Source organism: Camelina sativa, chromosome 17, assembly GCF_000633955.1.
Source record: "Camelina sativa cultivar DH55 chromosome 17, Cs, whole genome shotgun sequence".
In the NCBI taxonomy this organism is placed as follows: domain Eukaryota; kingdom Viridiplantae; phylum Streptophyta; class Magnoliopsida; order Brassicales; family Brassicaceae; genus Camelina; species Camelina sativa.
The window spans coordinates 30,094,296-30,119,333 of NC_025701.1; the positions used below are offsets into that span (position 1 = coordinate 30,094,296).

The 25,038-nt window shown below is 36.5% G+C and overlaps 5 protein-coding genes across 5 annotated transcripts; 3 read left to right on the forward strand and 2 right to left on the reverse strand.

Annotated features, from left to right (window-relative positions):
- Positions 1,802-2,757, forward strand: LOC104758390 (protein LHCP TRANSLOCATION DEFECT). Its single transcript, XM_010481249.1, has 2 exons — positions 1,802-2,102; positions 2,368-2,757. The coding sequence occupies exons 1-2, from the start codon at positions 1,827-1,829 to the stop codon at positions 2,623-2,625; spliced, it is 534 nt and encodes a 177-aa protein (XP_010479551.1). The 5' UTR covers positions 1,802-1,826; the 3' UTR covers positions 2,626-2,757.
- Positions 2,689-5,207, reverse strand: LOC104758389. The gene is made up of 9 exons (XM_019239029.1): positions 4,923-5,207; positions 4,725-4,837; positions 4,554-4,632; positions 4,437-4,465; positions 4,261-4,354; positions 4,004-4,093; positions 3,702-3,903; positions 3,282-3,470; positions 2,689-3,065 (listed from the first exon to the last, which is right to left on the reverse strand). The coding sequence occupies exons 1-9, from the start codon at positions 5,070-5,072 to the stop codon at positions 2,689-2,691; spliced, it is 1,323 nt and encodes a 440-aa protein (XP_019094574.1). The 5' UTR covers positions 5,073-5,207.
- Positions 17,728-18,561, forward strand: LOC104758391. Its single transcript, XM_010481250.2, has 3 exons — positions 17,728-18,154; positions 18,270-18,332; positions 18,433-18,561. The coding sequence occupies exons 1-3, from the start codon at positions 17,771-17,773 to the stop codon at positions 18,559-18,561; spliced, it is 576 nt and encodes a 191-aa protein (XP_010479552.1). The 5' UTR covers positions 17,728-17,770.
- On the reverse strand, positions 18,741-20,851 carry LOC104758392 (electron transfer flavoprotein subunit alpha, mitochondrial-like). The gene is given in 9 exon segments (XM_010481252.2): positions 18,741-18,954; positions 19,038-19,178; positions 19,272-19,324; positions 19,438-19,596; positions 19,685-19,848; positions 19,931-20,142; positions 20,230-20,412; positions 20,718-20,782; positions 20,785-20,851. Coding segments are annotated over 9 exon segments (1,089 nt in total). The 5' UTR covers positions 20,819-20,851; the 3' UTR covers positions 18,741-18,876.
- LOC104758393 (protein disulfide-isomerase 5-3-like) lies at positions 21,008-24,884 on the forward strand. Its single transcript, XM_010481253.2, has 15 exons — positions 21,008-21,306; positions 21,638-21,728; positions 21,815-21,909; positions 22,088-22,145; positions 22,290-22,474; positions 22,586-22,643; positions 22,975-23,015; positions 23,134-23,208; positions 23,316-23,372; positions 23,527-23,593; positions 23,671-23,814; positions 23,916-24,137; positions 24,213-24,374; positions 24,476-24,553; positions 24,646-24,884. Exons 1-15 carry the CDS (start codon positions 21,266-21,268, stop codon positions 24,721-24,723), a joined length of 1,452 nt encoding a protein of 483 aa, XP_010479555.1. The 5' UTR covers positions 21,008-21,265; the 3' UTR covers positions 24,724-24,884.

Sequence of the window (25,038 nt, forward strand, 5' to 3'; positions counted from 1 at the left end):
ACTTATTTACAAGACTGCCATTGAATTAATTATTAATTAATCGATTTAATAAACTAATATTAATCGGTTTAGGAATAATAGATTCGGATCAAGAATAGAGTGACGCAGATCCTACTTTCCTTATTTTTAGTATCGGATTACTAACCTCTTAATTACGATTTTTATTATATGAATCAATCTTTATTACTAATTTCGCTCATATTATTTAGTAATTTTTTACTTACCAAAATTATCTATACTTAATGATTATCGTATAATATCTAATTTATTACCAATTGGGTTTAAGATATTTGATTTTAGATTATTTTGAATTTATAAATATTGTTTCCTAATATATCTCTATTAGTTTCTTTTGTTAAGATTGTGATCTAAAATTTTTTAGCAATAAATTGAAAGTTTAAGTCAAAAATCAAATTATTCGCTCCAAAATTTATGTTTCTGCAAGTCTATAAAAACCATTTTCGACTGCAATCGAGTCATCTCTCACTTTCACTCTGTTTTGTTTTAATGTTCGTTTACTTTTTGTTTTCTTTAAGCTAACCATAACTAACTATCCTATGAATAATTTCATGTGCCAGGGAGGAGATTTCATCATAAACTTGAGGAGACTTCACAGCCGGGAACAGAACAGGCGGCGAGTCGATGTACGGGGCCAAGTTCGATGACCAGAATTTCGAGAGGAAGCACACAGGACCAGGAATCCTGTAGATGGCGAACGCCGGAGCCAACACCAACGGATCTCAGTTCTTCATCTGCACCGTGAATACCAATTCGCTCGATGGTAAGCATGTGGTGTTTCGGCAGGTGGTGGAAGGGTTAGACGTCGTCAAGGTCATCGAGAAGGTCGGATATTTGTCTGGGAAGCCATCGAAGTAGGGGTTGTTGCCGATTGTGGTCAGCTCTCTTTAGGATCCATCATCTTAGAAGTCTCCTATGAATAATTTCTGCATTGTGTTTTTGTGTAGGATAAAATAAAGCATGAATCGAATACTTAAACTAGAAGTACCAAGTGAATTTTCATCTTGATCAATTCTTCTAATATTTTTATTTTACAATTTACATTCATCATCTCGATCCATATATATGAAGTGTTTATCATGTCTACTGTTAGAAATGTACAACAAAATTTAAGAAAAAAACTTCATTTTTGCATTCAAAGTTACATGTTTAAATTGATGGTCTAATTTGCATAGATCAATGATCTTGATTTTGATGATATGGGTGGATATTGCCTCTTACCCTATAGAGCACATTTAATGGGAACAAATTACAAAATATTTAACTTTAGTTTTGAACTAATAAATTTAAGTTTTATTAGAAATCCAAAAATAAAATATCTATTTAAAGAGAAGAAAAAAATCAAAGTAAGAAAAAATATATATATGCTTTTAAAATAAACAAAAGTTTGACTATGAGATTTTTTTAGTTTTAAACACAAAAAAAAAGTTGTTGACAAAAAAAAAACACACACACACACACACAAAAAGGGTTGTCATTCAGCAACTAATAATGATTGTTAAGAAAAAAAAAATAGATTGCTTTGAAACTATTTTTTCTTGGTTGTCACAAAAGAAAAAAAAACAAAAAAACAAAAAAGACAAAAACAGTATCTCAAATCTAACGGTGGAAATTAATCAAAATATTATTTATTGTCTTTTTAAGATAAAAGGGAGAAAATGAGTGGATAATAAAACCACTNAAACTTGAGGAGACTTCACAGCCGGGAACAGAACAGGCGGCGAGTCGATGTACGGGGCCAAGTTCGATGACCAGAATTTCGAGAGGAAGCACACANTTTTGCTTTAGTTGAAAGCATTAAGAGAGCCATGGCTTCTTCTTCTATCTCTTTCTCCTGCGCACCTTCTTTGACCACCTCACTCTTCTCCACCACTTCTTCTTCTTCTTCCCCAACGCTGCTCTCCTCTCGGTTTCTCGGTACCCGAAACTTAAAGCTTCAGATCCGACCAGCCAGACTCGGTCCCTCCAATGGGTCAAGAACAACTTGTTGGTTCAAGTTTGGCAAGAACGGTGTCGATGCTGAAAATGCCGGAATCTATGGCAGTCAGTCTCGTGACGACTTTGACAGAGACGACGTTGAACAGGTTTTTCTTCTTCTGGACTCGAATCAAATTGGTTTATAATTTTTACGAGGAAGAGCCTTAGGCTGGGTTCTGATTAATCATTGATGCATCTGTGGGTACTTATTAATCAAATTCTCCACTTTGGTTCTTGGATAATGATCTCAAACACAAACGCAAATGCCAACTTCTTTGAATTGTAAAGAAAACAGTGAACGAATATATTATTTAACAAACATTTGATCTTATGTGTAATAATAAATGTTATGTTCTTGATGTGTTTTTGCAGTATTTCAACTACATGGGAATGCTTGCGGTAGAAGGTACCTATTCAAAGATGGAAGCTCTTCTTAACCTAAACATTCATCCAGTCGATATCTTGTTGCTGTTAGCCGCTACAGAAGGTGACAGACCTAAGATCGAGGAGCTTCTCAGAGCCGGTGCTGATTGCTCAGTCAAGGATGGTGATGGAAGAACTGCTATAGACAGAGCCAGCAGCGAAGAGATCCGTGACTTGATCCTTAACTACACTGCTCAAAAGGCTTGACTCCGCAGCTTGGTATTACCCCAAAGGAACCACATAAGTTGGGTTTTGAAATGTATGCGTTTGCTAGAACAAACTGTCTTTTTGAGTTCCGCGGACGAGTAAATTATAAAATCCATCTTCTTCCTTCTTGTCTTTCTCGCCTGTTTCTTGTTTCTTCTTTGGGGGTTCTTCTATGGTGCTTTGAGTTATTGCAGAGGAAGGTCTTTTCACGGGTAGAAACGCCACCTTGGTTGCTCTGCAACTCGCTTTTTTTGTGTCTGTGTTAACTTTTGCCGGGCTCACTGGATTTGTAGATTCATCATCGGGTTGTTCTGTATCTTCTGTTTGGGATCCATTGTTAGTCTTGGAAGAAACTGCTTCAGCAAAGGGGGTCGAACACTCTGTAGCACTAGCTTCACCGTTTTTATCTGCTCCAATAAGAGGAGAAGGAGGGATATCTTCTGCAATTGGAAAATTAAGTCGAAAGCAAAACTCTTTCAGTGAAGTACAAAACAGTGAGTTTCTGTATCTACTAGGTCCTTAACAATAAAAACCCATCTAAAAGCAAAGTATAAGCCTACATAATCGATCGGTGCTATGTACATAACCAGCATACGGTCTAGGCCTAGGGAAACCAAAAATAAACAGCCAAACAGTGATTTTTTGGAGATTCTTACCTCCAAGAGTAGAAGCAAACGTATGATACTGAACTGAACACTCCCTCGTTACAGCATCTTCTGGGTTTTCTGAATCTTCTGGTTGCATCGCATTATCAGTCTTGGACGAAGCTGCTTCAGCAATGGGAGAAGAACTTTCTCTCACAGTAACACCACCGTTGTCTACATCAAGCAAAGGAGAGAACTCTTCTGCAAGTGGCAGAATTCAATCGGAGAAACAAATTATCTAGTTAAGTACAAAAAAACATCGAAAATTTGGATCTTGCAACACTTTAGCCATCTAAACCAAAACTCTATAGGCAGAATTCTATACAAGTATGAGACAAGTGAGTGGTTCTGACTAGATCTAGGTAGTAAGGACATTGGAACTTGGGAACGAAAAAAGAACAACCAAATACGTAATTCTGTGAATTTTCTTACCCCCAAGAGGAGAAACAGATGTTTGATACTGTACCAAAGAATCCCTAGTTGTAGCATCTTCTGAAACGTTTTCCTCCATAGGTTTACTACTCTCATGCTTCTGTAATGTCTCGAGTAAGACATATTTATCCGTCTTCCACACACAATTCAACATTGTGATGCTCATGCACTCTTCTTCCTTTGGATAGTACTCGCGGAACACCTGTATTCAATTCCAATAGAAAAAAACAGAGTTAACTGACATGATCATTGAACTATGTAAGAAATAAACGAAAGGGTCCCCCAAAGAAGCTTTGACCAACCTCAACCCCATCCTGTGCTATCTTCACAGACTGTTTCTTCAGGGATGTAGAGGTAACCGAATTGAAAACTGTCACAGCATCAAGTAATATCTGCATAAACCCAAATTGATACAGAAAATAAGCACATAATGCAGACTATAACTACAACAAGATCAATCACAGTGTGTGCCTATCAGATCATAGACTGGAGAAACTGCCAACAATGTTCTTTTTAGTTCTGTTTGGATTAGGCAGAACGAAAATAAAAGTGAACTTACTTGTTGAACTAACACTCTGAGACGTGCAAGCAGCGCCAAAAATGTCACAGAAAATCCTACGAAAAATGAACGAGCTAGCAGAGTAGATATCCCACTGTAGAACAAATATCATAAACCGAATGCGATTAGGTCTAAGAGATTTACACAAAGAGTTGAACTCATGAGTCAATTAATACCTAGCAGCCTTTAAGATGGGTTCAGTCATCTGCAACAAAGACAATGATGAGTCAGAACACTCAGAATCAATTTCACATGTATGAGCAACAAAAGAGAGGTTCATAAGAAGAGCATACCTGTGAGAGTAAATGAAGAGTTCCACGAAGTCGTTCCAAGACATTTGGTTTCCCAGTATCACATTTTTTCAACTTCAAGCTACACATATAAACCCCAAAAATGAAGCTCCTTATTACAAAATTCTCATAAATCAGTAAAAATCTCAAGAGAAGAAAGAGAGAAACGCATACCTCTCCAAAACATGAATCTTCTGTTTACTTATTTTCCCAGAAATAACATGAAAGCAAGGTCTCAGTATACCCTCCATGTTTGCTGTTCGTAAAATTCTCAAATCCCTTCTCACCTGAGAAGCAATCAAAACAAAAACAAAAATCGATTTTGCTAAAATTGAACTCCACCCAAAAACAAGAGAATCGAAAAAGACATACCTTGAGAAGGTATTGGAAATAGGAGCATCTCCGATGCTGGTTCTTATTCTTGTAAACCATTCTGTCGAACACAGCGTGCTCAAGTTCAAGCTGACTAAGCTGACTCTTCAGCTTCTCCTCTAGAGCTTTGACTTGTGAATCATCATCCATGGGAGTTTTACACTTCTTCCAGCTAATTTAATGGATCTTTCAATTAAAATTCTGATAAAATTTCTCTAATTCGAACGAGACGAATTTAGGGTTTTGTGTTCTTTAAAACCTTTTGTTTAATTGAGCTCTGTCTGCTGCTGCTATAACAAAGTTTTAATTTCGTTTAAGAACGACGAATGCTCAAGAAGAACCAGCCCTAAACCAACATCTAAATCGAATCGATTCAAAGCCGGTTTATTTCTAAACCAAAAGAGACATTAGATTTGGATATAAAAATACTTTTAAATCAAAATTTGAGTCATAAGAGAGACCCTCTCTCTCATCAAGATGGACACATGTTCCTTTGTAATAGGATCATAGTAATTTTTTTTATAGTAAATCATATTTTACATAGTTATGAATTCAATTAAATAGTTTATATTTTCTTATTTTTTGTTTTTCTAAGGTCAGAAAATAAAATATTTATAAATGAAGCTCCATTATGCATAAATTTAAATTTTATTCCAATATTATTTTAATTGATATTACTTAAGCTAGATTAATCTAAAATATTTTTCAAAATATTACTTTAGTTAATACAATAACATGTTATTTAAAAAACAGAAATTTAAAAAATTAATTTTATTTTTTATTTTATACAATGTAGTTTTATGCTTAATAGTATTATTAAATAGATAATTTTGTGCAAAACTGGTTTTAACTTTTAAATAAGAAGGTTGTAGGGAGGCAAAACTTTGACGGCCTGGTGGGAAAAGTAGAAGCCGAGGAAGACTTGAGGTTTAAAAAACAAAAAGATTTGAACTTGGGAATTAGCAAGAAGATCATTATGGAGGAGTTTGCTAAGGCTGGTTTCAAACCTCCACTTTGATTTAAGTCCCTCTTGTATTTTGATTTAAGATCCAATGATGAATCCAGTATTTGATGACTCTTTCAGCGTTGTATTTTGATTTAAGACCCTCGTGTATTTTCGTCGCTAATTTTATGCTAAATGTGTTTCGGTTACAATTTGTAAACCAAAACTGGTACGTTTCTGTTCCGGTTCTATTTTCCAATGCAATTTTTATCCAAACATTGCTACGTGTTCGGTTTTGGGTTTTAGTAGTACTCAAAGTTTGTGTGTATGGGGAAGTTTATTTTTAACCATGCTGAAAGGATTCACGATCATCTCTCTCCTTTATTTCTCAATGAACACGATAAAGCAACCTAGGCTTTCTTATAGAATCCATATCTCTCACATAGCAATAATAGGCTCCCTCACAATTTGATCAGCTGAAGTTTTATATTGACAAAAATCATAAAGAAATAAACATTTATAGGTCTTCTTGATTGTTTGTCTATATTAAAGCTCAATGTTTCGTTATCCTTCATATTCATATATTATATAGGTCTTCTAAGTGCTAGTTATATGAAATGTGTATATCACTTACATTAGAAATAAACAACACACGCACACAAGCATACCGTAGTATGCTGCATACGCCAATATACCAACTTAGCTGAAAAGATATAGAAACAGAATAACAACGATATCAGAAGGCAAAACAGAGGAAGAAGAACAAGGCGAAGCTGTGATGAAATGATATGGACCAGACCAGTGTTAGCGTGAAGGAAGTGTGACCATCTCTGAATATAGCGGTGGCTACATCTGTGTTGACCTCCAGTTCTATTTAACTATTGGATGGTCTAAAGATAAACCTTTCTTTGCCTTATAGAAAGGTAGGCCCTGATCATCATAGTGGCTTGTGATTTGTGAAAGAAAGGCTTGTAAACTGTTTCTATGTTTTTAGTTTCTTGCAACATCTATCTTTTTTGTTTTGACAATCAAAAAAAGAGGGATGGATGCAACACGAGGACTTCCCGGGAGGTTATTAGGGACCATTGTATAAATATCTATAAATATCTTCACTTATGTTATATTTCCTATTGTAAAGAGTCTTGGTCCTCAAGTCTATAATATTCTCTAGGGTTCTTAGGGATTGTATATATATTTTTGTAAAGATTAATGAGAGGATTAACTTTGACGCCTACCACATTGTTTTGGTAGCAGAGCGGGTTTGAAAAAAAAAAAAAAGAAGAAATAAGAAAGAAACAATGACTACGGGAGAAGATGGTGACAAACAAATCGCACTCGCGAAAGGCGGTGCAAGTGGGGACAAAACACGGCGGTGGATAAGGCTACACTCTCACCGATGTACCTTCATCCATCTGACGGACCAGAGAATCTAATCACCACGGTGCAGCTAAGGGGAGAGAACTATGAAGATTGGTCCAAGCATGTGCGGAACGCCTTGCGGACGAAGATAAAGTTGGGATTCATCGATGGCTCTTTCACCAAGCCGTTGACGGAAGAGGAGATAGAGCAATGGGAGGTCGTAAACTCAATGGTGGTAGCGTGGCTCATGAATACTATTGAACCCACGCTTAGAACCTCTGTTTCCATGGTTGATGAAGCAAAGGTTCTTTGGGATGACTTGCAACTACAGTTTTCTGCAGGAAACGGACCACGGATAGGTGAAATTCGGGCAGCCTTGACAAATTGTCGACAAGGAGGGGATACCGTAATGGTATATTTTGGGAAGCTCAAAAAGATGTGGGATGAATTGGCAATATATAAGCCAATTCGGACGTGTACATGTGGGGAATTGGCTGCTCAACTGGAAGAGGATCGGGATGAAGAGAGACTTAACATGTTTCTCAACGGCTTGGATGATGCTCGCTTTGGAACAGTACGTTCTACAATTACGAGCTTAGAACCTCTACCGAAGCTTTCTCAAGTTTATCAACGTATCATCCGGGAGGAGAGACAACAAACGGTGATACGAAATAGAGAGACAAACACCGCAGATGTCGTTGGGTTCTCGGTGGCAGCTGGATCACGTGGCAGTTGTCCTTACCGTGAACCTTAAAAGGATGTAACATGTACTCATTGTGGGAAGTATGGGCATGCACAAGCCGATTGTTTCCAGTTGAAAGGCTATCCCGAATGGTGGGGAGAGAGAGGGCGTGAATTTGGTGAACGCGGCAAAGGAGGTGGTGCTCGCGGGAGATTTGGTCGTGGTGGTGGAGCGTTTGGAGCCTCTGGTCGTGGAAGAGGCAATGGAGGTCGTGCGAATTCCACACAAGCACCACAGCTGAATGCTGTTCAAGCAGCTCATGTTGGGAATATGAAAGTGGTGCTTGATCGGAGTGCTTTCCCACAACTGACGGATGACCAGTGGAGTGCGGTTCGACAGTTCGTCAACACAACTAAGCAAGATTCTGTTGACAAACTGACTAGTAAGAAAGATAATGTAGATTTTATTATCGACATAGGAGCTTCTCACCACATGACATGGAAGCTGGACCTTTTGAGCAATGTTTGTGATATATATCCATGCTCGATTGGATTACCAGATGGTGATAGAGCAATTGCCGTTAAACAAGGGGATATTTGTTTAGGGGGAGATTTGTGGCTTCGGGGCGTTTTATATTCTCCACAATTGCAATGCTCTTTGATATCTGTTGCTAAATTACTTAAATTGACAAAGGGTTCAATGACGTTTACTGAAGATTTATGTGTGTTGCAGGACCGTACTTCGAAGATGCTGATTGGCGGTGAAGAGTGTGGAGAGTGTGGAGGGGTCTATGTTTTGCGAGGTGTTATGGGGACTCAAGCTCAGGCAGCATCCAGTTTAGGAGCAAGAGACTTATGGCATCGCCGTTTAGGACATCCATCTAGTAGGGTTTTATCGTTTTTATCGGGTTCTGTTGATGTTGGAAAAACTGTGGAGTCAAAAGTCATTTGTGATGTATGTTTTCGAGCTAAACAAACTTGTGATTGTTTTCATGAAAGTTCTAATAAAGCTGCTGAGTTATTTGATTTGATTCATTGTGATGTTTGGGGCCCTTATCGTACTATTTCCTCTTCGGGGGCCGCATACTTCCTTACTATTGTGGATGACTTCTCCCAAGCTATTTGGATTTATCTTCTTCACGAAAAACGTGAAGTAGCTGATTCTATTAAGAAATTTTGTGCTATGTTGCTAGACAATTTGACAAAAAGGTTCGTGTGGTGCGGAGTGACAATGGATCTGAATTTATGTGCTCAAGGGGATTTATACGCCTCAGCAAACATCTTTTGTTTATACGCCTCAGCAAAATGGTCGTGTCGAGCGCAAGCACCGTCATATCTTGAACGTGTCTCGATCTCTCATGTTTCAAGCAAGCTTACCAATTCGATTTTGGGGAGAATGTGTTATGACGGCTGCACATTTGATCAATCAAACACCATCTACTATCCTTCATGGGAAAACACCTTATGAATTACTATATGGATTGGTACCTCTGTTTGATCGTCTCAAGGTGTTTGGATGCTTATGTTTTGCTCATAACAAGTCACGTGATAAGGATAAGTTTGGAGAACAGGGTCGCAAGTGTGTGTTTGTGGGATATCCATATGGTCAGATAGGATGGCAAGTCTTTGATATCGAGAAGGAGGAATATTTTGTATCTCGTGACGTTATCTTCCATGAACATGTATTTCCATTTGCAGTATCAAGAGAGTCACTTACAGCTCCGCGACATGCCACAGTGAAAGAGGATGTGCGTGAAGATGATTTTGTGAGTTTTGACAAGGAAGGATCAATCAATCCTCTTGCCGGACCGACCAATCCGCAGGAATCGTTGATTGTGGATAAAAGTACAGAAGATGATGGACCGACCGATCTCACACCACGATCGGTCGATCCAACAGTGGTTCCGCCTTTACCATTGGATACAGAGACTGATCGATCTAAGGGGGAGACTGATCGATCTCAGGGGCAGACTAATCAATCTACGGGGGAGACTGATTAATCTAAGGGGGAGACTGATCGATCTCAGGGGGAGATTAGCCAACCTGTGTTGGTTTCTGATCTGCAACCAGAATTGGGAATTGGAAAACGTCCTAAGCAACCTCCAGTTAAGTTGAATGACTATATCCTGAACACAACGCAATGTATAACTGACCCCTCACCACACACTCCCACTTCAGCATCTTCACCTCCAGGTACGGTCCTCTATCCGATTTCAAACTATGTTACATGTGATCGTTTTTCGGGATAAGCACAGGGCTTTTCTTGCGGTAGTTACTTCTGCAGTGGCACCAAAGACATACGCTGAAGCTGTTCAAATTAAGGTTTGGTGCAAGGCAATGGGTTTTGAGGTTGATGCTCTTGAATTGCTTAATACATGGTATGAAACTGATCTTCCCCCGGGAAAAAGGCACTTGGGTGTCGTTGGGTTTACACCATTAAGCATCATTCTGATGGTTCTATCGAACGCTATAAAGCACGTCTGGTTATTCGGGGGAATCGACAAATTGTAGGGAAAGATTATGAAGAAACTTTTGCTCCTGTTTCCAAGATGACTACGATTTGAATGTTTCTCAAAGTGGTGGCTGCAAAGAATTGGGAGGTGCATCAAATGGATGTTCACAATGCATTTCTTCATGGTGACTTAGAGGAAGAGGTCTACATGACATTACCTCCAGGTTATCGAGGATCAGGTCAAAATAAAGTTTTATGCCTTCGCAAGTCTTTGTACGGATTGCGCCAGGCATCGCGTTGTTGGTTTGCCAAACTAACAAATGCTTTACTCGAGTATGGTTTTGTTCAGACATATCCTGATTACTCAATATTTTACTTAGAATGTGGGGATGTGAGGCTATACGTTTTAGTCTATGTTGATGATCTGTTGATTGGTGGCAATAATTCAAGAACTATTTCTCGGTTTAAAATGAAAGATTTGGGTCATCTCAAATACTTTCTGGGTATTGAGGTTGCGAGATCTCCTCGGGGTATCTATTTGTCTCAACGCAAATATACTTTGGATATTATCGACGAATGTGGACTGTTAGCCTCTCGGCCATTTGAGAGACCAATGGAAGAGAATCATCGGTTGCAAGTCATTGAAGAAGGTCCTTATGCTGATCCAGGGCGATATCGTCGTCTTGTCGGATGCTTAGTGTATCTCACGGTTACACGTCCTGATCTTACTTATGTTATTCATATTCTTGCACAGTTTCTCAAGAAACCGCAGGTCAAACATTGGGAAGCAGCACTTCAGGTGGTTCACTATCTTAAAGGCTGTCCTGGACAAGGGATTTTGTTGACTGCTAATACTGATCTTACACTCTCTGCTTATTGTGATGCTGACTATCAGACCTGTCCTCGTACTCGCTGCTCATTGTCCGGTTATGTTATACTTCTAGGTGGGTCTCCTATTGCGTGGAAAACAAAGAAGCAAAAGACAGTTTCACTCTCTTCTGCTGAAGCAGAGTATCGAGCGATGCGTTACACGACTGGTGAATTGAAGTGGGAACATGAACTTCTATCCTACTTTGGGGTTCGACATGATACTGCTATACCACTTTTCTGTGATAATCAAGCTGCTCTACATATTGCAGCAAACCCTGTTTTCCATGAGCGTACTAAGCACATTGAAGCAGATTGCCATTTTGTACGAGACGCACTCAAGGCTGGGCTTATTGTGACCTTCAAGATACACACTTCCAACCAGCTTGCTGATATTTTCACTAAGTCTCTTGGCGGTCCACAGTTTTCTTATCTTTTGCGCAAGTTGGGCATTCGGGATCTTCATGCGCCAACTTGAGGGGGAGTATTAGGGACCATTGTATAAATATCTATAAATATCTTCACNGAATGTTTCTTAAAGTGGTGGCTGCAAAGAATTGGGAGGTGCATCAAATGGATGTTCACAATGCATTTCTTCATGGTGACTTAGAGGAAGAGGTCTACATGACATTACCTCCAGGTTATCGAGGATCAGGTCAAAATAAAGTTTTATGCCTTCGCAAGTCTTTGTACGGATTGCGCCAGGCATCGCGTTGTTGGTTTGCCAAACTAACAAATGCTTTACTCGAGTATGGTTTTGTTCAGACATATCCTGATTACTCAATATTTTACTTAGAATGTGGGGATGTGAGGCTATACGTTTTAGTCTATGTTGATGATCTGTTGATTGGTGGCAATAATTCAAGAACTATTTCTCGGTTTAAAATGAAAGATTTGGGTCATCTCAAATACTTTCTGGGTATTGAGGTTGCGAGATCTCCTCGGGGTATCTATTTGTCTCAACGCAAATATACTTTGGATATTATCGACGAATGTGGACTGTTAGCCTCTCGGCCATTTGAGAGACCAATGGAAGAGAATCATCGGTTGCAAGTCATTGAAGAAGGTCCTTATGCTGATCCAGGGCGATATCGTCGTCTTGTCGGATGCTTAGTGTATCTCACGGTTACACGTCCTGATCTTACTTATGTTATTCATATTCTTGCAGAGTTTCTCAAGAAACCGCAGGTCAAACATTGGGAAGCAGCACTTCAGGTGGTTCACTATCTTAAAGGCTGTCCTGGACAAGGGATTTTGTTGACTGCTAATACTGATCTTACACTCTCTGCTTATTGTGATGCTGACTATCAGACCTGTCCTCGTACTCGCTGCTCATTGTCCGGTTATGTTATACTTCTAGGTGGGTCTCCTATTGCGTGGAAAACAAAGAAGCAAAAGACAGTTTCACTCTCTTCTGCTGAAGCAGAGTATCGAGCGATGCGTTACACGACTGGTGAATTGAAGTGGGAACATGAACTTCTATCCTACTTTGGGGTTCGACATGATACTGCTATACCACTTTTCTGTGATAATCAAGCTGCTCTACATATTGCAGCAAACCCTGTTTTCCATGAGCGTACTAAGCACATTGAAGCAGATTGCCATTTTGTACGAGACGCACTCAAGGCTGGGCTTATTGTGACCTTCAAGATACACACTTCCAACCAGCTTGCTGATATTTTCACTAAGTCTCTTGGCGGTCCACAGTTTTCTTATCTTTTGCGCAAGTTGGGCATTCGGGATCTTCATGCGCCAACTTGAGGGGGAGTATTAGGGACCATTGTATAAATATCTATAAATATCTTCACTTATGTTATATTTCCTATTGTAAAGAGTCTTGGTCCTCAAGTCTATAATATTCTCTAGGGTTCTTTGGGATTGTATATATACTCTTCTAAAGATTAACGAGAGGATTAACTTTGACGCCTACCACATTGTTTGAGGTCACCCATCCTAGTACTACTCTCGTCCAAGCACACTTAACTGCGGAGTTCTGATGGGATCCGGTGCATTAGTGATGGTATGATCGCATCCCTCTTGCAACATCTATCTATAATAGTATAATTGCAGCACTTTTTGCTCAAAAATATGTTTTTGGAAACATTTACCATTGAATGCCATTAAATGCTTATATTTATATTCAAACAAGTTTAGTTAACTCTCTCAACTATCCTTATAACTAAACATAATTAAAAAAAAACATATATATAATTTTCTACATTTAATATAGATATTTAGAAAATTTATTCTAGATTAAAAAAATTTATTCTCCTATCATCTCTTTTTGATTTTAAAGTTTAAATGTAAATCATCATATAATACATAAAGTTAATAAAAAGAATATTGTCTGCATATATTGTAATTTGAATTTTTAAAACGAACATGTCTTACTCAATTAATATAAAAAGTGTATGTCTAACATACAAATATAGTAAATTTATCGTATATAGTAAATTATAAAATTTTAAGAAGTTTATAATATATAACTGATATATCTAAACTTAATAAAAAGTTTAAAATTATGAATATTTAAACATATTAAAGTTTCAAAATAACACAAACGAGTTATATTACATGACAGATTATGTGACATGATAGGATTGAATTGATAATACATGCACCATCGTTGACAAGGAAGACACTAAAAGATATTCACTACTAACTTTAAGCCTTTTGAACCCATAAAAGCCTCGGTTTTCCAGTTTGGTGCTCTGTTTAACACTGAACCTCTCCATCAATAGCTTATTCCCCTTGAGAAATACAGAATTATGGTGATGGATAGAAGACGGGTCGTGTTCAGAACATTGAGAAGTACAGTACATGAGGTTCTATACGAGTACAATTTCCCTGTGGAGCTTCGATGGCCATATGGGGAAAATTCAAACCTTAGATATCATAACATAGCTGCACATTATGCAAACCGGTATTACTGTGATCCTAATGTGAAGGGGTTAATAATTTCCGGTGAAGAGAGTTTCATGTCTTCATTGCATGGAGAGTTAAACCTCTGGCTTACAGATCGTATTTTTAAACTGGTGGAAGTAGAGTATGGTGGCTTAGATGGTTTTAATAGGGCTATGAATCTTGTCAGTTGATGTCTTGATAAACATTAGGTTCACAATAGAGAAACACATGCTGCAATATTTTTTTTCATCGGCTAAGATCTGAGGAGGGGATGTGTTTTTTGGGCTGGATGATTCACTCAAACAAATCTCCAATGATTCAATTGCTACACTGATTGTTTGGGAAGAATCAGAGGTAATGGTAAGAGTTATGAACTCTTCAGGTAGAAGGAATGTTGAACTCTTGAGAGAAGACCAAGCCCACCAAATCTTCATTTTACTATTTTAACAATATCATATAAAATATGTCGAATCAAACTGATTTAATTAAACAAAAATTGTAGTGTGATATAGAACACAAATTATATACTAAATCACTAAAATTAACAAAAATAGTACATTAACAAAAAAATTGTATTAGAACCCGCGGTATATCGCGGTCATAATCTAGTAACTTGATAAACTCGAAACCATCAATCGATAATCGATATCAAGTGCAAGGTAGAATAGTAACATACTAACACATTTACATTATTATCGTGGGATGGATGATAGAAATGTATAAATTAGTTTTAATTATTGGAAAACCAATCGGGTTGACAAGAAACTAAACCGTCTTCAGTTCGATTTGGTTAGTTTGTTTTTGATCTCTCGACAAAATTGTAAAGACAAAAGCACAAATGGTGAACTAGTGATTCCAAAAATTACTCACGGCTGGATTAAAATTTTTAATTAAAACTGAGGGAAAATTCAGCAAATACGCTCTTAAGGATGTGTCAAGTGAAGTTCATACTCTTTTTGGTAACAAGTATTGTTGGTACTAGTCGTAGTGGTCTTTTTTAATCGTCATAGATTCATAAACTAACTTAGCCTGTTGGGTTGAATCTTATACACATACATGATTGATACATAACTTACGAATATTATATATAGTCATTTTGTATTTTATTCTTTATGAAATATTTTTATTATACTTCGTAAAAGACCCCTTGCGGAAAGATATTGCGTAAGCACACTAATGAGATGGACGATATTGCGCAAGCACACTGTTTTAAAAGATCTGAACTTAAAATACATCAGTCGACAAATGGAGAATTGTTATTTTAAATAATCTGTTTGACAAACCAAAATTGAAGAATCTTATAATAAATGTTGTTTTCTTTCTAGTTTCCTCATTGTTTTGATCATGTAATTCATATACTAGCTACATTCTAATTTTAGAGTTTTATAAAGAAGTTAAATTTATGAACGTACTTCTTTTAAATGAAACCCCATTTTAGCCTACGTAAATGATATATATCATCCTAAGATAGAAATTTGTTTTCTATGTTTTAGGTTTTTTTAAATTTCTTTGTTAAAAGGAGAAATATATGTCGTCTCCGAGAAATTAAACTATTTAGTAGCATCATCTATGAACTAGAGAGTAGATGACATGTGTGTAAAAAAATAAGAAATCAAATGATTTTAAGAGAGACGGCCAAATACAAAAATTAATGTTTCGAGAGAGTACTTGGTTCTTACTTCTTGAAATAAATAAATTTTGGTCAATGATCAAGACATGTAATTCGTGGGGAAGTGGTAATAAAGATTCAACGAGAATGTGGATTATAACTTGGCAAGCAGGCGAAAATAGTCTTCACTTAATTTAAAAACACTAATTAAAAAACGAAACGTGATGAAGGTAATAGTGAGGTTAAGGCCAAATAACAAAAAAAAAAACGACGTATATAACTAATACATGGTTATTTTATAATAAATCAATGGTTTGTATATAATATAGTTGGTCCACGATTCTTGAACCTTTTGAGTCCGGCAAGACAATTTCATAAAGAAAAAATTCTTTGGATTGAACAGAATATATAGTTAGATAGATGTAATACCTATTGGATTTAAGTAAAATAGCTTTGATGTAACACCTCTTGTATTTTTGGGTTGTTAATACCATCATCCAAGATGTGAAATGTGTGAACTGAATTTAGATTTTTATTTTATGAATATAAAGTACCCATTCTTTGTAATTTTAATTAGGTGACGCAAAAATGTATGACGTTAGACGATGCGTATGAATGTTAAGGTGTCGAAATTTTGACCTAGATTAGATTTAGTCATGGTGAAAAGAAGATTTGATGATAATGATGTTAATATGTGGTTGCCACTAGCGAATATTCATAACTGCTTATCGTGTGATAGTTATCAAAAGAGTTGTATATATCAATATATAAGAGATATATACAAAGAGATGCTATATATAGTCACATAGAGTAGGTTGGTATGTACGTAGTTTACGGTTTTATCCAGAAAACTAAATGATAATAGTTCAATGATTACCAACTTTGTTGCGTGAACTTGGTATGCATGGATTCTAAAAATAACACAACTTTTTTTTTTTGTATCAATGTGAAGATTTTATACCATTTTCAAGTTACACGAGAAACAAGTAGCAGAAGAAAGAAAATAAAGAAGATAAAATACAACAACACAATTCAACCTGCAAAGGAAATGAAATGAGAGCTCATGGCAAAGCCACGAAATGAAACACCGATTCCAAACTGTAATAAAACAATTCTTAGTGTAAAATATCTAGTTATATAAGTATACCAATGATCTAAAGATATACCAACTAGTAATATTTAACCCATAATGTTTTTCAGGTATTGATCATGGACTTTTAACCGTTAATATGTCAGCTATTTTAAAATTCTCAGATAATCTCGATGTCAATGAGTGAATCTTGTTGATTAATTAGGTCACGGCTTAAAATATGCATCTCTTTTCTAAACGAAATCGAACATTATTGAAAGTGCACTTTTTTTTTTGGTTGAGTTTTATGATGATAATATAATATAATCTGAGAAGGATTAGAGTTAGCAAACTCACTTAGAGAACAAGGAGAAATGTGAAACGTGCACAATCACACATTATCCACTAACCCACAAGAAGGCCGACCACTTTCCCTCCTTTTCTTGTTCTTGCACATCAAGCAAACCAAACTATCTTTATTTAATTTTAGACCTAAGATTATTTGTTTGTTTACGCAAATATATATATACAGATGAAAAATATTACAATAACAAATTATTTGATATAATTTTTTCTTTTACAGATATAAAAAATTTCAGATGTACGTAAAAGACAAATGTTACCCCAAACCGCAAGCAAATCTCTTGTTGTGATGAATCTTGTGATCTTTTAGTTTTCCTAATTGAAAAAGTACATATGTCATTTTTTAAAAACAAAGTACATAAGATCCGTAACTAGTTGGTATATAAAACTAAAACAAATATTAAAAAGAAATAAAAATCTATTAAAAAACAAAAAGGACAAACGGACCAAAATGTGCCACACCTCCAACTTCCATGATCTAAAAACCTTGGTCTTTACTATATAAATGAGAGCCTGTTCTATAACACAATCATTTGCCAAGAAAAGTCTGATCAGCTTCATCACATAACACACCTCTTACATATACCCCCAAACACTTCAAATGGAGAACTCCTGCGTGAGACAAAGAGTATTCTCCAATCACCAAATCCGAACGATACACGAAGAAGAAGATCAAGAAGAGAGTAGTTGGATAGTCTACTTTGAAGATATTGATCATGACGATGATGAAATGGTGGAGACCGAAGAAGAAATGAGTCATTATTACGATAATGATTCCTCTATGATCTCGGACGCTGCATCTCCTGTCCGCACCACAAAGATTAATAATGTTGTTCGTCGAAAGGCTACCAACATTAATACTAACCCTAAAAAGAGACGAATCATTCATCAACACAAAGAAGAAGAAGACGAACAACAACAGCAAAAAGGAGAGGAAGAAGAAGATGAAGAAGACACAGCTTCTTCTCCTTCTAATAAAACCAAGGTTAGATACATTATACATATATATATATATATATATATATATGACTGTTTCTTAATTTTTTTGTTGTTGTTAATTATAGTTTTCTAACATTTTGTTTTTTTTGGGGTTTATTTAGGGTTTCTTTGTATTGGATGGTGCGGAAGATAATGGAAAATTCACGGACAATGTTACGTCCGAGGTAATAAGAAACATTTGTTGCATGAAACTGATACTTCTTTTTATCAAAAGTAGATTTGAATTTGGACTAACATACATTGTATCTTTGTTGAATTTTATAGGAGAAAAGATGCATAACAGAGACAGGATTGACGATAAATGAAGTTATGCATGAAGAATTCTCTGCGGAACTGAAGAAGAGAGGACTTTGTGTAGTTCCTTTGTCCATGTTATCTAACCTTATTGCTTGATGATTCTTTTTTTTCTATTTTAACTGTTGTCATTATTTTTTATTCTTCTGATTCTTTTATGTAAAATTGTTACTATTATTGACAAATGTATAGAGAAATCGAATTTCATATTGGAAAGTTAAAACACTTTGCTTCTTGTTTGTCAGATTCGTGAGAAAGAATCAAAAGTGAGACACAGATTATGACAAAGTTTCTTCAGACCGTTTTATTATTACAGTTTTGATATGTACACACTACTTGCTATGGTCTGCACCTGAAAATACAGAGAGCAGCTTAGGAGATGATTACATAGACATGTTTCGGTTTCTCGGGTTCTCATTTCTTTTCGGGAAGCTTCTCCAGCAACTCGGGTATCACTTCGAAAAGATCTCCAACAAGTCCATAGTCAGCTACCTACAATTGCATAGCACTTTTAGCATAGTTTTTGGTCCTATCTTAAATTTACCGAGAAGAAGGCTCTCTATCATGTTTGTCACCTGGAAAATAGGTGCATCCGCGTCTTTATTAACCGCGACAATCACCTTAGAATCCTTAATTCCAGCTAAGTGTTGAATGGCTCCTGAAACACCAAACGCCATGTATAGCTCTGGAGCTACTATTTTACCAGTTTGTCCCACCTGACAAATACACACCAACAACCAAACTCTTGTTGGATTTCAAAAGCCGTTAAACAGAAGGAAAAACCAAAGCAAAGATCCAAAAAATGTTACCTGAAGATCATTAGGAACATATCCAGCATCAACAGCAGCACGAGTTGCACCAACTGTACAAACAAAACGTTAGATATGTATGTATGCACATTTTGAAAGCAAACTCATTGAAGAGAAACAGATTACCACATACTCATTGGTGATTAGGATAAGCATATATACTAACCTGCTCCGCCAAGTTTTTCTGCAAGCTTTTCAATCATTTTAAAATTCTCAACACTCTTCAACGCTCTTCCACCAGTTATCACAACACGCGCACTTCCAAGATCAGGCCGTTCTGTATCCTGAGTTGAACGTCCCACATATCTAGATTTGCTGGCAGAGTCTGCAATGGGGAATGAAAAAAACTAAGTTTCTCAAAAAAGAAACCAAAGTTTTAGAACAGGAATGCACGAAGAGAACACTAAACGAACCTTCTTTGAAGTTTGAGAGATCAATCTGAGAGATAGTAGCTTTCTTTGACTCGGAGTCTGATGTAATTGGGGTGACAGGAAAAGATGTAGATCTAATAGTCAACATACAAGGACCAGCACCAGTATAACGAACTGTACACAAAGCGTTTCCCGCATATATAGGCCTGACACAGATTAAAAAGCTAAGTTTCAGTTCAACAACACATATCATGAATCCAACGGGAACAAGAGAGAGTTGGAACGTACCTGATGAACTGATTGGATCCAAAGATTTTGACAACATCAGTAATAGGAGAAACATCTAAAAGAGCAGCGACACGGGGTAATAAATTCTTGCCAAATGAACTAGAGGAAGCAAGGATGTGGGAGTAATCTCCTTGTTGCCGAACAAAGTCAACCAATTTAGCCCAAGGTTCAGCTAGTGGATACTCAAACTTATCAGAATCAGCAACAAGTACCTACAAAAGTACCAACATTGAGAGACCACACTTAAAACAAAAAAAACACATGAAGAAAATGAGAATGTAGTAGTAGTTTCAGTTCACCTTGGAAACAGAAGGATGACAAGAGGCAGCTTGGGAAGCAGCATCTTGAAGAGAAGAACCAGAACCAGCCAATAACAAAGAGATTGAAGAATCCTCACCCAAAGAGTTAGCTGCAACTACCGTACTAATTGTCTGAGGTTTGATAGAACCACTCTCATGTTCAGCTAGAATCAGAGTGCTAATCTACATGCCAACATACACAACACACAATGAACAAGAAGAAAATATAAAGAAGCTTCACAAATTGGCTATTTCAAAACAACACTTGAGCAATAATGAGTTGTCCTTTTTATTCTCCAAGACTTTGAAATCAACATAAAGACCGATACTTTACCATTTCAAATCCATTATCCAACATGTAAAAATTGGAAACTACAAAATCGAGCTTCGGGGACAACGAAAACAAGACAGGGGAGTGAAAGAATCGATTTCATGGCAAAAAAAGATCGAACAGTGGGTAAAAATGGGTAGGAGAGTAAAGATCATACGCATCGAGAGAGGTTGGTGATGGAGATGGAGATGGATCGAGGAGCATAAGAGGCGACGAAGTTTTTCTCGTCAGAGCTCTCAGTAGAACAGCTCTCGTCATCGTTTCCGTCTTCTGATTGGTTTCTCCATCAGATTGACAAAAATCAAAAGACAAAAGAAAAAAAAAACGAAACTTACATAAAACGACGACGTTTACGGATCAAAGCCAATATGTTTTTTTTTCTTTTTTTGGAAGGATTTATTTTATTTATTGACCTGAGAGGTTTAGTCAAAAAGATCAAAAGCTGATTACTTCGTTTCCATTTGTAGATTAGTCAGATACACATTTCACAAAATTGAAAATTCCATATTTTTATAGTGTGATGATTCTTTCCTATTATATGATCTAACACTAACAGAGAACAGAAAGAACAAAAAAAAAAAAATCGAAACTTTAAATGATGAAGATTTGGCTTAGTGGGATCACGAGACGGCCTTAGGAACAGAACCGGAGATACTGTACAGAGAGAGAGAGAGCTCATTGTCGAGATCTGTCTCTGCCACAGCCATGGTTTCAACCACTAAGATCAAGGCCGTTGATTTCTACAGGTACATCATACAAACAAACAATCAAACCCTCTTATTATCTCTTTCGTGTAACAATTTTAGTGACAATTCTCGTTATTGGCATTGATGCACATGCGAAAAGTTCGTACCTTTTTTTTAATACAAATATGGACAGTGTCTGTTGGATTATGGATTGTGAGAATTTGGTCCTGTCTTTCTCGTTTTGTTTTTTTTTTTATCTTGATTATGAATAGGGAAACAGTGTTTTTGGTCCTTGTCTTTAAAATTGTATACTTGTGTTGTTGTTGTCTGGAGTTAGAACTGAGTGTAATTGTGTTGTTCTGAATATGATATCTTTTTTTCTTTTATTCAGGAAAATCCCAAGAGATTTGACTGAGGCATCTCTCTCTGGTGCTGGATTATCCATTGTAGCTGCCCTTGCTATGTTGTTTTTGTTTGGAATGGTAAATTATCATTCTCTGCCTTGAAAGAATAGTATATGATTCTGCCATTGTTCCATGATTTTGGCTCATGGTTTAACAACTTGCAGGAGCTGAGTAGTTATTTGGCAGTTAACACTAGCACATCCGTAATAGTTGACAAAAGCTCTGATGGGGACTACTTAAACATTGATTTCAACATCAGGTAAATGCTTAAAAATCATGTGTAATTATTGGTTAGAATGAACAACACCACCATGCCATTTTTTTTTTGACACTATCGTTCCTTCTTATGTGTTTATGGTTCAATCTTATTTAGAATACTGGTAGACAGTTTCTTGATAAATTGATGTCTGGTCTGTTTTTCACCTTTTTTTTTGTAGCTTTCCTGCCCTCTCATGTGAATTTGCATCGGTTGACGTGAGCGACGTGTTGCGAACTGTAAGTTTCTGTTTCCAATTCTCAGTCTAACTGTTTTCTATCATCCCATTTCGCATTGCGAGCATGCATGTTATAAGTTTCTCATCATAGGGTGTGCAGTGACAATAATAGTTAAATCATATCCTATGTTTAAACTTTCTTCAGCACAGGTTGAATATGACCAAAACGATTAGAAAAGTTCCAATTGATCCGCATTTAAGAGCCACTGGTGCGGAGTTTCACTCCACCTCCGGATTACATCTCATCAACCATGGAGATGAAGATCATGAAGAAAATAGTTATGCTGATATACCATTAACTGCTGCTTCTTTTGACAAGTATACACATCAGTAAGTTGGCAACTTCTTTTATATTGTGTATATATACTATTACTAACTATATATGAGTACATGTCCAAAGGGTTTTATAGTATGAACTGATGTTTGATTTTCTTTATGCAGTTTTCAAATTTTGGTCGTTAATTTTTATGCACCGTGGTGCTACTGGAGTAATCGCCTGGTAATATTGTTTTGCATTTTGTAGTAGACTATTCAATTTTCATAATACTTTTGCAATTACCAGATTTTTTAAACTAGACTCTAGATGTTCTCATCACAACCTAGTTAGTTTCAGTCGAAACAGAAAGAATCTGCCTTTGTTTCCTTTACGACTGTTATTATAATCAACCAGACTATGGAGTCTAGCAGACAATATCTTATTGGTGGATGAATAACACTGTTGTGAGAGTTTTTGTTGGTCTGATAATAACCTATGTTAGCTCAATAAAATGTTCATGCTTGGTCTTTTACCGTGTTTTTTTTTTTGTTGTTTGCTCTGCTAAAATTTTCAGAAACCATCTTGGAAGAAAGCATCTGAAATAACAAGACAGAGGTGTGTGTTTTGTTCTTCTGTATTTGTTATTATTTATTAAACATTTTCTGATGAGATAAAAGAAATCATCCAGATACGCTTTTCTGATGATTTCATTTTGGAACATTTGATGTTTCAGATATGATCCTGGAATTGATGACCGTGTTCTTTTAGGAAGTGTTGATTGCACACTAGAAGCTACTCTATGTAATAGGTATCTGTCAATCTTGACTTTTTTCCTCCTCTATTTCTTGTTGTTTTAGGGTATTTCGTAGTCACATTAGGTTTTCTCAGTTCTAATTTATCAAATGAAATTTTCAGCAATCATATACAAGGCTACCCATCTATTCGGATTTTCCGAAAAGGCAGTGATCTTAGGTGAGTTTTGAACTTACCTCCTTTACAATTTGCTTCAGTTATAATTTTTTCATGTCGTCTACTTAAACCATTTACTCACCTCTTGTATAAAACTCCACATCATTTTTGGTCCAAAAAAGGTGGTTTATATAATAATGCTCACTATCTTATTCAGGGAGGACCATGGGCACCACGAACATGAATCGTATTATGGAGATCGAGACACAGATAGCCTAGTCAAGGTAGACTACTCTAAATTCAGATTCTACCTATATAGGATTCAATAGCATATCATTACAACTGTTTTTTCTTCTTTCAGATGGTGGAAGAACTACTCAAGCCTATCAAAAAAGAGGATCATAAGTTGGCTTTGGATGATAAATCTGTTAATGCGTCCACAACTATTAAAAAGGCACCAGTTAGTGGAGGTTGTAGATTTGAAGGCTATGTGCGTGCAAAGAAGGTAAAAATGTGAAAACATCCAAATTTTATGAGATGTTCATGTGTTTTTTTTTTCCTTCTCATGGTGCCAATTTTGTCTTTTATATTGTTTTCTTTTTTCAGGTCCCGGGCGAACTTGTGATCTCAGCTAATTCAGGAGCTCATTCATTCGATGTTTCTCAAATAAACATGTCTCATATTGTAACCCATCTAACATTTGGTACAATGGTTTCAGAAAGGTTGTGGACTGATATGAAACGATTACTGCCTTATCTTGGCCAAAGCCATGATAGGCTGAATGGGAAATCGTTCATCAATCAACAACAGTTGGATGCTAATGTTACCGTAAGTTCCACAAAATTCCATGTGAAAGTACTTTCCTACTCGAGGTTTCTCTTATAACGTGTGTAACATATACAGTTCGAACACTACTTGCAAATAGTCAAAACAGAGGTGGTTTCAAGGAGATCCGGCCAAGAGCACTCATTGATTGAGGAATATGAATATACGGCTCATAGCAGTGTAGCTCGCAGTTACCATTATCCCGAAGCAAAGTTTCACTTTGAGCTCTCTCCAATGCAGGTACTTAAACAGATGAGAAATAAATATATCATGCTCTACTAATTTGAATGCATGTTCTCCTTTTTTCATACTATACATTGCTCTGTTTTTTTTGTTTGCAGGTCTTAATAAGTGAGAACCCGAAGTCCTTCTCGCACTTCATCACCAATGTTTGCGCCATAATAGGAGGTGTTTTTACGGTATAGCATTTGTCTCACAGCCTAGCTTTTTTCATAGTCTCTATTGGATTCCTTGGTGTAGAAGTTAAGACTTTTTGCTTGTTGGATTTCAGGTCGCGGGGATACTAGATTCGGTATTTCAAAACACAGTCAGACTGGTGAAAAAGATTGAACTCGGGAAAAACATTTGATCAGGAATGAGCGAGTGAGGTTAGATGTTAGTTTTTCAGTTTTCTAAAGATCAGCAAAACCATAGAAGAAAACAAACCCTCAGTTTTTACATACCTTGTAGACATTGTTTATTTTCGAATAGCAGTTTTAAAGAGAGAATAAAGAAACATTTATAGGTCTTCTTGATTGTTTTGCCTATAGTTAACCTCAGTCTCAGTGTTTCGTTATCCTTCATATATTCATATACTATAGGTCTTCTAGTTATATGAATCGTGTAGATCATTTACAATAGAAATAAACAACACACGGACAAATACGGTAATATACCAACGTAG

Bases quoted from the DNA above. Each gene is read 5' to 3' on its own strand.
- LOC104758390 (XM_010481249.1), top strand. From the start codon at position 1,827: ATGGCTTCTTCTTCTATCTCTTTCTCCTGCGCACCTTCTTTGACCACC. The intron at 2,103-2,367 runs GTTTTTCTTCTT...GTGTTTTTGCAG, and splicing joins ACAGAGACGACGTTGAACAG to TATTTCAACTACATGGGAAT.
- LOC104758389 (XM_019239029.1), bottom strand. From the start codon at position 5,072: ATGGATGATGATTCACAAGTCAAAGCTCTAGAGGAGAAGCTGAAGAGT. The intron at 4,633-4,724 runs GTATGCGTTTCT...TTATATGTGTAG, and splicing joins AAGATTCATGTTTTGGAGAG to CTTGAAGTTGAAAAAATGTG. The intron at 3,471-3,701 runs GTAAGAAAATTC...TGCCACTTGCAG, and splicing joins ATCTGTTTCTCCTCTTGGGG to AAGAGTTCTCTCCTTTGCTT.
- LOC104758391 (XM_010481250.2), top strand. From the start codon at position 17,771: ATGGAGAACTCCTGCGTGAGACAAAGAGTATTCTCCAATCACCAAATC. The intron at 18,155-18,269 runs GTTAGATACATT...GGGTTTATTTAG, and splicing joins CTCCTTCTAATAAAACCAAG to GGTTTCTTTGTATTGGATGG. The intron at 18,333-18,432 runs GTAATAAGAAAC...TGAATTTTATAG, and splicing joins CGGACAATGTTACGTCCGAG to GAGAAAAGATGCATAACAGA.
- LOC104758393 (XM_010481253.2), top strand. From the start codon at position 21,266: ATGGTTTCAACCACTAAGATCAAGGCCGTTGATTTCTACAG. The intron at 22,146-22,289 runs GTAAGTTTCTGT...AACTTTCTTCAG, and splicing joins TGAGCGACGTGTTGCGAACT to CACAGGTTGAATATGACCAA. The intron at 23,815-23,915 runs GTAAAAATGTGA...TTCTTTTTTCAG, and splicing joins GCTATGTGCGTGCAAAGAAG to GTCCCGGGCGAACTTGTGAT.